Genomic DNA, 12,496 nt, shown 5'->3' on the forward strand with positions numbered 1-12,496 from the left:
ACTTGTCTAATTAAAGTATGCTTACAACCTGCATTATGTCACTTTATGCACCGAAGAATCTACATACTGTTAGTCTGAATATCACCAGAGGCAAATTCAGTCTTTGAGTCAAAGTGGCAAAGATGTAATTACAATACATAATATTTGCTCTAGAGCCACAACTAATTGTTCAACCAATAATAAATGAGCAGAAGCTTAAAGCTGTTGCTAAAATGAAGCCTGTTGTTGTCATGTCCACTTTCAACTTTCTGACCCACGTGCAAAAATCATTCAGAGAGAATAAGGTTGAGACGGTAAGTACAGTGAGTTTGACAGCTGGCCACAGTAGACCACATAAATAACAGTGAATATGTGGCCAGATGTAGGGGGAAAGAGGAAGTGGTTGGATGAATCCAGAGGATGATCATGTTTGAGAATGTGTGCTTGTTTTGAGCGCACAGATTGCAGCTGTGAATTGAGCCAATGAAAGCACAGTTTTAATCAGAGAAACATGAAACAGGATGGTAACTGGGATTAGACTCCACTTTGTTCTGCTATTTCAGGCCTGGGTTATGGTGAACCAATCAGGGTTAGCATAACACCAAGGAAGACTGGGAAGAGGGAAAGACAAGAAAGGCAATCTTCTTGTGACGAGTTTCTGAAGTGAATAATTCAAGTGATTTGGTTTTGGGTGTAAAGATGATTAAAGGATTACAGTCAAGAGGAGATGCATGGACGGGGCATGGCAGAGGAATTGTTTTACTAATCTGGGGTTGATGAGGTTTCCCTTGTAGCCCAAGTCTGGAAACTCATGGAACCAGGAAGTGAGATGGATTGTTTTGTTTTGTTTATGGCCACCTTCTGGTATTTGCAGATCAACTGAGAGGCTCCCAGAAGGTTTGGTAGACAATGTAATGCCTTACTATTGTCTTCCTTCGTCCAGTAGCCTTGTGGACCAAATCAGGGGTTCCTCTGAAGTCTGTCTGACCTGAAGGTCAGAACCTTGGCAGAAGAGGTTGACATGCTAACAACGTTTCTAAAGCTCGTTCCCTGTTTCTCTTATTAATCGTCGATTCAAAAGGTTAGGGAATGTAATTCTTCCAAAGACTTGGACTTATCTCCTAGGGAACCTTGAGACGACATTTGTTATCAATTGAAGGCAGAAATATACCGAATCAAAATCTGCCACAAGCATGAATAACTTTGGGGTTTAAACGTAAATTTCAAATAACTGTCACTGCATCAAAAAAAAACAACAAAAAAAGTAAGTCCATGGATCTGTAAGGCATCTTTATTTAAGCTGGTACCATGTATACAATACTCTGCCGATGAATCTAGAAAACATTTCCATTTAACTACATTCAAATTCCATTTGTTCAACATTTTATGCTCAAAGGTGATCAACAAAGAACACGTAACGTCTGAAAATCAAACATCAATTCATGTATCAAACAATTTGACACTAAAGAAAAGCCTCTGCAAACAGACCATGAAGCCGCCGTATGCTGTCCAGAGTCCCATTTCACAAAACAATCAAACCAGTGGATGGACCATCAGAGTTCCTCTGTAGATTCAGTTTGAGACGAACAAGACAAAATCCATCTCTCCATTAATTCACGATGTGCATTAGCATGACTGGTTTTCTTAACGGTACAAAAACCAGCTGCATGTTAGTGAGCCTTAGTCTCTGCAGCATCTACCTGAAGAGCTGCTCCTGTGCTGCTCAGACTGCTTTAAGCCACCGGCCGTTGGCGTCGGTGGAGCAGTGCCTCCTCTTAGCCCTCTCTGACTTTGGCGGCTAGCGCAGAGTTCTCCTGTCGGATTGCTTTGTAGTCGTCCATGATCCGCTCCAGGTTGGTCACGGTTTTGTTACAGGTTTCTGTCTCAATCTGCAGACAACGGTCAGACAACAACACATCAGTCACATGGCAAAAGCCGCCGCTTGAGGTTTTGTATGCTTGAATTTGGATATACAGCAAAAATAATGTCAGTCTCAAAAAACACAAAAAACTTTGGCAGATTCGTTACTTGACGATTTTTAAAAAAAAAGTAGCTAGAGGGGTTTGAAAAGGCATTAAATATAACAATAAAGTCGCTAAATTGGTGACTGAAGGATGTATCGATCCACTTTTTTCACTTCCAATAACCAATACACACACACGAGGTTTAGTGTCTGATGATACTGATCCATTACAGAAAAACTTAAGCTAAATCAACTTAAAACGTTTGTTTCTTTAAAACAAAGGATTAAGTGCGCTGAGTTGCACATTTATTTGATAACTCTGCGCCAGTACAGCACATTTACAAACACCAATAGCTTCACAAAAACTTTGTTCAGTCAGTGCAATTACGAGTATAACAGAGTAAAATAAATAATAAAGAAACTGAAAAAACAATAGGTTGACTACCTTGGTCAAACATGTACAAATAAACTCCAACAAACCTTTTTTTAAACGGTTGAGAAAGTGAAATTAGTTGTTATTATCTGGATTGAGCGCACTGTCACTGATACCCGATCTAGAACCGTTTTCAATATGGGGGCCGATACAGATAGTGAAACTGAATTCCTGCATCTGTAGTGCAGATGTGGCCTGGTGGGTGGGTCTGTCAGTCAGCCATCTCTCACAGCACAGCGAGGACAGCAGAGGCCGATTTATAGAAATATACTAAACTGATGGATAAGATTGGCTCCACATGGTGGTGTCGGCATCACCCAAAATGACCAGGGGTCCGTTGGTGAACACATTTTACTCAGACTTTGTTTAAGGACGTTACTATATTTCAAGATATTTAATGAACTTTAGCAGAAGATCATTTGAGTAAGGGAGAAAGAAAGTGAAGGCAGATGCAGTTGACTGCTTCAGCACAAAAAAAAAAGAACATGAGTCAAGTCTGCTGAAGCCTACTTGTTCCTCCAGATCTCGAATCTCTCTCAGAATTGTTCCCGTGTCCTCAATGGTTTGGATCAGCTGGTTACAGTTCTGCAGTGAATGACAGAGACACAACAGGAGACCATTTCCTGACATGAACCAGCACAGACGACAGAAGGTTCGGGGTCTCAGGCGCAGTGACACACCTCATGTAAGGCAGCCAGGTACTTGTAGGATTTGCGGACAGACTCGTCTTTCTTGGCATCCTAAACAGCAAACAACAGCAAAGGGATTTATTCTTAAATTAAATAAAAAAGAGATATGTTATCCATTCCTGGAAGCAGCTGCATGAAAAACAAAGATGGTGTGATTGAAGATTTTTGCAAAGTGTCTATGAGAAGTCAGAGACGAGCCTGCTACCTTAAAGACCAGCTCGTCAGTCACAGCAAACGTCCGGTCCAGTTTCCCGGTGAGGCTGTTGATCTCCTTCTGCAGCTCCTTGGTGTCTGACAGGATCTGAGGGGATCCCACGAGAAGTTGGTGAGAGAAAGAGCAATGGAGGCACAACAGAATCCACTCTACCGGTTAGAAACAAATTATTCCTCCTCAACGTAATGTGACCAACTCCACGAGTCTTAGAGATCTGTGAATTAGCTTGTGCTCCACACCAACCTCTTCAAATCTTACCTTAGTAATTTCCTCCTTCTGTTTTTTGATGTTGCCAACAATCTCCAGAATTCTCTGAGTGTACGCTGATCGTGACTCGTCCTGGGGAAGGCTTTCCAATTCAGTTACCTTCAGAGGTAGAGAAGAAAGCCTTGACTCAAACACACCCAGAAATAAACCAATCTGGTCAAACATAAAAAAACAATACATGAATAAATAAACTTCTAAGGGGTCGTTTCAGCATCAGTCGGACCTACAGTACCACACGTCGCATTCGACTTAAAGCTCCACGTCTACAAAATGTCCACTGCTTACAGCTGGTCTAAGCTACTACACACCACTAAAGGTCTAAAAGATTGCTTCAGGTTTTAGATTTGATTTATCGTCATTGTATAGTAAGCTGTACAATGAAACCTAATTAAAATGTAGCTTTTTGTGACAAATTGGAATAAAGGATGTTACTTCCTTGATCCAAACATTGCAAACCAAAGTCAGGCATGTCAATGGGAGGAAACTCTCACACACAGGGATGATTCTCTGTATTAGTTTTATCCTCAGTATCCCTCCAGCTCTGTGATGGTCTTCTGGTCTCTAGTGGCCGTCAATGTTAAGCCTCATTAAGTAACAATGTTTAAGTACAACTGTGATATGTTTTTCTTTTGGTTTAACAGCGTTGTTGTCAGCTGGTCCCGTTGTGTTCATTTTTCCAACAAAGACCTCTCCTACCTGTACAATTTGTGAGAAATGCAGCAGACAAATATAATCTTCAGCATCTTTTCCGGGCTGCATAGATGCGCTTTTGCAGAGCATCAAGTCAAAGCAGCGGCTCGCCGGAATTATTACGTAATCCTGCAGGATATTTCTCGTGTATTTCTATCATTTGACAGACGATGTCTTCTGCCATCAGTGCAGTTTGCACCTATTTTTGAAAATGCCCTGAACTTAGATGCAAAAACAGCTCCACAAACTACATGTGGTTTGTTATTACCCTTGCATATCCTCCTTCCAGTATTTTGAGCTTTCTGATGATCAGGATGTGTTTCGCATATTCATGAAGATAGACGCACTAAACAGATTGCGCCTGCTATTCTGATTATTGTTTGTAGATAAGTTGGGCACAAGGACCAGGACCTAAAGGCATCTGGACGGTACAACAGATGATTTGTTAGCAGTATTTTGTTTGGGAAAAATAACTGTGGATTATTCCAACATCAGGTTTCATAGTTTTTGATCACACAAATCTTTATAACTTCTAAGAACACAGAACCAGATATTCAATGTAGGTTATGGAGCACCTTAGATGAGGTCCTCCTGGAAAACTGGACTAGTTAAAAATTACTAATAAGTTCAAACACCATTTCATGAAAACAAAAAAGGGCTTCTTACTTTTCTAAAACACAAAATGAAAATCTGCTTCTTTTTTATTTTTGAGCAACTGAGTGGTGCAGATCCTCCTCTATTGGGGGAGAGAATGCTTTGATACAAAAATATTCTATAGTCTCACAAGCAGGAATGCATACATCACACAATCATAACAAGAAACCACTAATGAGGCAGAATTAGCAGACACACCAGCTGCTTGTATGACTCTTCTTTCTTCTTCGCCTCCACTGTGGCCGCACGGATTTTTTCATGCAGAGACTTGATCTCTGACAGCTTTGTGGAAGATTCGAGCTGTGGAAAACAGAGGCAACATCAGCACCACCAGACCTGGCTGAGCACACGTTGTATTTATTCCACCACTCACGTCCTTGGTGCTGCAGATTTCTTTTAGCCTGCGATGTTCTTCAATAAGTGGAGCGCGATGTTTTTCCCACTGTGATGCCAGATTTACCACCCGGTTGGCGCTGGCCTCCACCTGGGACTGCAGGGCCGAGCAGAAACAGGGGAGTGAGAAAGAGCTTCTCCGAGGCTAAGAGTTTCCACAGATCCTTTCTCACCTGAAGCTTCTGCAGGTTGCTGTCTGCTTCTGGCAACAGATCAATAGTTTTCTTCTTTACCTGCATCTTCTCCTCGTTTTTAGTATTTTCCATCTCCCTCTGCTTCAGTTCATCAAATATCTAGCAGCAAAACAACTTTTTTCAGTCAATATGTTTCTAATGTTTTTAATGATATGATGTTTACAGCAGTTATCCCAGACACAAACTAATCCACACATGAAATAAAATAGTACAAAAACTGAAGACGGACGAATGTACTCCATTCTTTGTGTAAAAAAAGACACATGCTGTATGAAGTAACAATTCACATGTTTTTTTCATGTGAATTGTTACACATGAAAACAATGTGTAACAATTGTTGTTACAATTGTGTAACAATTGTGACACATTGTTTTCATGTGTAACAATTGTGACACATTGTTTTCATGTGTAACAATTGTTACACCTTCACGCCTCTGAAGGTGTGAATGTTTAGGTCATTTTCATTGTTAAAGATTTTTTAACACTTTAAGTTCTCAAACGGCTGGGAATCAAACCCAGGACAGCCACGCCGAGGTCAGTAGAATCTACACTAAACAACTCTATGATTTTAACACAAACTGTATCTAAATCTTAAAAGTTCTATTCCTTTCTCTGGACGTCAGGTTTTCAGCTCTTTCAAAGGATTTTCAACTGGGAACAGGTCCAGTGACTGACTGGGCTAATCTAGCAGTTTTACTTTATTTCTATGAAACCAAAATAAAGTAAAGTTGACTTTTTTGAGCTTTACATCATGTTCTAATGTTATTCCCTCATCAAAAACATACTTGGAGTGTTGCCTTGATTCTTTCAGATTTGAGGGATTTATTAAGGATTTTGCTTTTTAAATAGTGGCAGATTTCAGCTGGTTTCCTTGTTCTCTATTGGCCAAAACTGGCATCAGATTTTTAAAGATTGATCATCCAGAAAACTGATTGGGTTCACTTAGAGGTGTTAGGCCTAAAGCTCTTGTTCTATTTGATCTACTGACCGCTAGAGGGGGCTTAAAGCACTGAATGATTAATGTTGTGCATGCACAGGTTGAGTATCTTATACCAACATGGTCACATGACCCACAGTGACACTGGTGAGTCTAGTGTTTCTCAACCTTTTTTGGGCCAGCACCCCCCCCTATCCATTATCCAGGTTTCTAGTGTGTAAGAAAAATGCTATTTAAAATCAGTAGGCCTAACAGCAACCTATCAGAGTGAAGAAAAAAATCTTGATCTGTGCCATTTTCTGACATTAGATGCTAAATCTTTCACAAAATGGCCAGTTAAAAGATGAGAAAAATATCATTTGCCTAACAATTTGCAACACGGTGGATTGTCTCTGCGGCCACATCTCATGTAGAGCACCAACACAGGAAATTGCTGCTGTCCCCTCAATGCCAATCTTGCATCACTGGCTCAGTGGCGAGATGCAGTGTTTATGATGATTCCACTGGGCTCACTGCCGTCTCTCTGAGACTCCCCATCCCTTGGTGCATCCACCATGGGATGGGGGGCATCGTGTCAGCAACAGAATGACAACAGGGGACATGATCGCCAAAGGAAAAACTGAAGCACATCAATGCCTTGGAGCTACATGTTGTACAGGGGGCGCTACAACCCTGCTGTGTGAAATACCTGAGCATTAGTGACACTCATGTGCTTCATGTCTGCCACCATCAGGTCGACATCACTGGAGAGCTGCTGAAACTGCTGCTGCAGGGCAGCCAGCTCCTCCTGCTGGCGGAGCTGAGCATCGCCCTCCGACTGCCGCCCCGTGTGGACAGGGCTCGTTATCGCAGCAGCCTCCTGCAGGAGCGACACACAGTTAGCACTGAGCCCGTTCTGCAGAGCTCCATCTACTCGTCCGGAGGCGCTCACCTGTGTGAAAGTAAACTTCTGAGTGTGTGTGAAATGGCTGCCCTTGGTAAGGATGAGGTCAGAAGGGGTGGAGCCTCTGAAGGTGTGCAAGAGGTCAGACAGCTCAGAGGTGGAGCGGGGAACGCTGAAGACACTTTCGGGAGACGGCGCAGCAGCAGAGCGCAGCTGCTCTTCGATGCGTTTACGCAGACGGGTCAGCTTCCTGGAGCTGTACTCCTGTTCAACACGCGGGAAAACACCGTCAGCAGCGAATTACACATCTCACACACACACACACACACACACACACACACACACACACGTGTGTGTTATTCTCATTTCATAGAGTGACTTTCAAACATTTTTCATCTGCAGAATTTAAAGTCTGACATTTCAAAGGTTTGAAAGAAGACCTGAGATAGGCATCATTCTTCAGCTGATCATTTGATAACATTACAACACTTTTTCTCAAACATGTGGACATGGAAGGATTTTCTGATATGAGTCGGCCCTGACCTGTGGCGTGAGGCGGGACAGCAGGCCCTGACTTTTCCACTCGGTATCCCACTCCTGAGCACTGCTCAAGTCCGCCGTGTGTTGCTCCAAGATGGACGACATCATAGAGGTCTGACTGGGACACTGAGCGGTGATGGGAAGGAGGAAGTCTCTCTGGTAGTCCTTCACCTCTGTAAACGCAGCGCACATCCACATTCATTTCATTCAACTAGGAAATAGACTAGCATTGTTATTCAGCTAATGCTTTATCCTAAATAAGATGTCAAATTTCACAGCAAGATTTATACTGAATAAAACAAATGGTCTATGGCCTAGACAAAGTCCAGACTAAAATCCCACAGAATTTCAGTAGCATCATCTTAAACAGAGCAGATCCGAAAAGTAAAGTTAAATACTTGATGCCAAGAGTGACACAAACAGTGATCAGGTTTATGGACATTCAATTTTTCACAAATCATGTCAAAAGTAGTTTTTGGATTTAGACGAGTGACTTTGTCAGATTTTATTTTTTTTTAATGATCTGAAACATTTAAGAGACATGAAAGCCAAATCAAAAGGAATATGAAAAGGGATAAATTATTTTTAAATGATATGGTTCCAACTGAAGAAGAAACCATGATGAGTTTAAGGTGAGGTGGTAAAACCTGCATCATTGAGTACAACTCAAACCCATATGAATGACGTCGCAGCCCAAGGCTACACCATGTAGAGAATTGTTTTTGTGCTTCATACTGAACACATAGTAAGAGAACTGAAAGGATTATTTAGCATTTTGCTAACTGAACATAAACTCTGTTCTGAATCAGTGTCTGCAGCAGAGGACATACCTTTGAGATACTTCTGGCCGTTAATGCAGTGAGGGGAGCTGAGTGGACGGACGTGGAAGCTGTGCGATGCTGCTTTATTCTAAAACACAAGAAAACAGGTTTCAGCAAAGATGGGAATGTTTCCATCCTTCTCTGACGGTCCGTGTACTTTCAGGCAGTTAATTTTTTCATTTGAAATGAAAAATGAAAAAAACAAAAATAGACTCTTTTTTTCTTTATTAAACCAAAATGAGAAATTGGATAACGGATTGGGATTGACCCGACAAGTGATCCGGTTTCTCATTTTGGTTTAATAAAAAAATAAAAAAACAAACTGCATGAAAATACATGGACCTCTGAAGCTTCCATTTGGCTTTTTGCACTGTATCAGATCAGACTTTTAAATTTTAAACACTTAAAAAAATTATTTCAACAAAGTTCCAATGCTCAGCAAATTTACATACAAAATTCAAAACCTTTGTTTCATTCAGACTATGTGCAAAGACAACATATAAAATGGAGAAACTGAAAAAAAAAGATGACAAGCCTATAAGTGGAACATTTAATACAGAAAAAAAATCTGCACCGATTCCGATTTTGACCGATAATGAATCTCGTCAGAAAACTTAAATTTATCAACAAAGTAGCTGAGTTACAGATGTGACCTGGTGGGCGGCTCTGTCAGTCAGCATCTCTCTCAATACAAGCAGACGGGGACAGTGGCTATGTTTTTAGAATTTCAGAGGTAAATAACATCAGATTCTCACGTACAGATTGGCTGATCTGCACGTGAGAGCATACATTTACAAAAATATGCTATGAACACATGTTGAAAGAACAGGGCTCACAAAATCCAAGGAAATAAAAGGTTAAGTAAGAATAAAGTCACCAGACTGAAGACCAAGCACAACTAGGGATGCACAATATATCGGCAGAAATATCGGTATTAGTCATCTTTTAACACAGCAGTATTGGTTATTAATCAAGACCACTTGAAAAATGAGAATGTCAAACTGTTTAAAAGGAAGTGTGAAGAAATGGCCTGTGCTGGTGGGTAAATCAGTCAAGCTGTGTGCAGCAGATGCATTATCAGCTACTGCTCTCACATGTTGACATACCTGAGTTTCACAGTGTAATGGCAACCTGCAGTTTAGAGGCACCCAGGAAACAGCCAGCTGGCCTTTGATTGCAGCAGCAATGGCTCTATGGAGGACAGCCGATTTACCTGCAGTCAGACAGAAGAACCACTGTGATGGAGTTATGAATACATGCCGTTGTAAAGGCAGGTAAACAAAGAGGAGATTTTAAGCTAGTAGTATTTGTCTGTTTTTTTACTCCCTGTCAAAAAACTATGACTTTCAATTCTTTCTCATTCATTTTATAATCAGAAATAATCGGATATTAAGAAGAACTGGTGTAAAATGCGTAGATGAGAATATATTTTCTAACACCATTGTGTGATGCTTAAATGTAATTTTTTCTACCCTGGATGACATTCTTTTGCCATTCTGGTTCAAACTGTGGAGCCAAGTTGGCCTCATATAATTGTAAAAAAAAATAAAAATAAAAACAGAAAACAAGGTCCAAAATTACAGTTCAGATTCAAGGGATTTGTTGTGTCGTGTGTTTACATATGCAGTAAAGCATGTTATTTTTCAAAAATCAATCATACCAACAGATCGATGAGGATGTTCTCAGTGGACGGAAATATGACATTGACAAATCTGAGCAGTATTTTAAGACAGAATGTGGCTGATTCAACTCTCCGGTCATCTGAAGCCCCGCCCCCATGCCAAACAAGGCCAGAAGTTTGAAACTGGAAAAAAACATTCAATCTAAAAAATAGCCGTGGACTCTGTTGAAGTTTCAAATTGGCCTTGACTGAAGTAATGCGCCAGTTCAACGCTATGAAGCTTAAGAGAAATTCCCTGCACATTCCTGTTTCCATGGGAGCGCGAGCAAAATATTGCACACAGCCTGTGAATCCATTGTGTACAGAACATTAATATTCAAACAAACCATTCTCAGTTTGTCATTATGAAGCGTGGTCTGTATTTTAATAAAATATGTCAAAATGACAAACTGTAACTAAGTGATAGTCGATACTTGTCATATTTTTTCTCAAATAAAAAGGAACAAAAATATTCACACATTTCACAGCTTCCATTTTTGTTCCTTTTGCTTTAACGCCCCAGGAGAACAGAAGAGCTACACGGCCTGTACTTTTGTAATATTAGACTTCTTATGGATGACAGCTTTGTTTTTGTTTTTTTGTTGTTTTTAAATCGTTAGCCGTCTAGCTGTACCTGTGGGCTGGTCCGAGGCCTCAGAGCTCTCCCTGGGCATTTTCTCCACCAGATACATGAGTAGCGAGCGAATCTCTGGCTCGTTACTGTATAGAAAAGTCTGGTAGCCAATCTCTCCTTTATAGCCGACGTCCTGGAAACAACACAGGTATACAGCATAGTATAATGTACAATAGGAAGAAAATATGCAACATGTGAGAATGTTAGTGAACTTTGTAATATGACTTGCATTCTGTGCAAAAGCACTGGTTGAGAAAAAGAGACCTTGAGTTCAAAAAACAAGTTTCATATATGGACTCCAAATGCATTAGCAGACATATAGACACTGTGACCTGAACATGCCCATATCAGGAAGACAGGCAATAATGATAATGTTAACTTTGAGGAGATACTCTATAAACGGGGTGCTGATTTCACTATGAATGGGCCAAGATTTCCTTGCATGCTGACATAATCTGCAGTACTGTAACCAACCAAAGCCTGTAGCATGCAGAGTCTTTTTCCAGCAACATCACCACACCAGCATCAATTAAGAGAAGACCAACCAGAAGACACCATGTAATCAACATCAAAAATACCATATTAGCAACTACATTAGAACCTGCTGTGCAGCTGGAAGGAGTTTGTTTTCTTTTACTGTGGAATATTGTCTCTGCTGGCCAGATCTTGATCTGTTAGCATGTAATGACACTCATCCGTCACAAAGTGTGATTTATCCACGTGTCCCTCTAGAAACAACTTGCTGGGGAACCCTAGATATGATGTGTGGGCGGATCAGGGGGTCTTACCTGGCAGGCCTGGGCCAGGATCATGCCCACCCTGAAGCGGGCAGACATGCCCGGAGGCAGGGAGGTGGGCAGCCCTTCCCCCAGGGTCGGATCAATCACCCGGATGCATCTGACCACCGCCTCCACGATCAACTCACTGGTGAACTGGTTCACCCTGTCGACGTCCTCACCCACCTCCCTGTGGGACACAAACCATACAGAACCTGCCTGAGAGCTGTCAACAACTCTGACCTGCAGAAACACGCTGAAGACACTTACGTTCCGACTTGTCTGAGAGTGTGAATCAGGATTTTATCAACTTCCTCCATCGCTAAGCTTTCTCAGGAAATATTCCAACCGAGTAGCAGGAATCTAGCAAAACAGCGCGACTAAAGACAGATGCTTTATTAACATGGGTTAGCTTCCATCGACTGCTAGCAACACACTAGCTCCTATTTACCAACTACGGCATTCCTCGCTTCCATTTTCCCTATTAGCTTAGCTAAAGGACTGTACATAAACAAAATATTCTAAAACAGTCCAAAACCCTTCCACAATCACGTCCAACCCGATGCAACCGGCTCTAACAGAGCTCAGAGCTGGGAGTTTTTGTTCAGAGTGGAAGTAATCGTCGACAGGAACAGAAGGGCTTTCTGGGAAGCGGAGTTTTCAATGAGTCTGTATCAGCTGGGAATCAAGAAGACGTTCACAACGTTGAAATACATATCCCAGCATGCACCACTGCAGAGAGTCTTGTGACCTGATGCTGTGTTCGTTG

The 12,496-nt window shown here is 41.4% G+C and overlaps 1 protein-coding gene across 1 annotated transcript; it reads right to left on the bottom strand.

Moving 5' to 3' along the window:
• Positions 1-1,250: 1,250 nt before the first annotated feature.
• On the bottom strand, positions 1,251-12,443 carry ccdc22 (CCC complex scaffolding subunit CCDC22). Its single transcript, XM_015033122.1, has 16 exons — positions 11,998-12,443; positions 11,740-11,917; positions 10,952-11,084; positions 9,764-9,870; positions 8,667-8,745; positions 7,840-8,009; positions 7,345-7,560; positions 7,102-7,272; positions 5,456-5,575; positions 5,263-5,379; positions 5,088-5,189; positions 3,537-3,644; positions 3,270-3,365; positions 3,056-3,115; positions 2,886-2,960; positions 1,251-1,868 (listed from the first exon to the last, which is right to left on the bottom strand). Exons 1-16 carry the CDS (start codon positions 12,045-12,047, stop codon positions 1,755-1,757), a joined length of 1,896 nt encoding a protein of 631 aa, XP_014888608.1. The 5' UTR covers positions 12,048-12,443; the 3' UTR covers positions 1,251-1,754.
• Positions 12,444-12,496: the final 53 nt, after the last annotated feature.

This window comes from Poecilia latipinna, unplaced genomic scaffold (genome assembly GCF_001443285.1).
Source record: "Poecilia latipinna isolate Pla-1442-1.1 unplaced genomic scaffold, P_latipinna-1.0 Scaffold257, whole genome shotgun sequence".
Classification (NCBI taxonomy): domain Eukaryota; kingdom Metazoa; phylum Chordata; class Actinopteri; order Cyprinodontiformes; family Poeciliidae; genus Poecilia; species Poecilia latipinna.

Bases quoted from the DNA above. Each gene is read 5' to 3' on its own strand.
- ccdc22 (XM_015033122.1), bottom strand. From the start codon at position 12,047: ATGGAGGAAGTTGATAAAATCCTGATTCACACTCTCAGACAAGTCGGA. The intron at 8,010-8,666 runs GTATGTCCTCTG...CTGCGTTTACAG, and splicing joins CGGCCAGAAGTATCTCAAAG to AGGTGAAGGACTACCAGAGA. The intron at 3,366-3,536 runs GTAAGATTTGAA...GGATCCCCTCAG, and splicing joins AGAAGGAGGAAATTACTAAG to ATCCTGTCAGACACCAAGGA.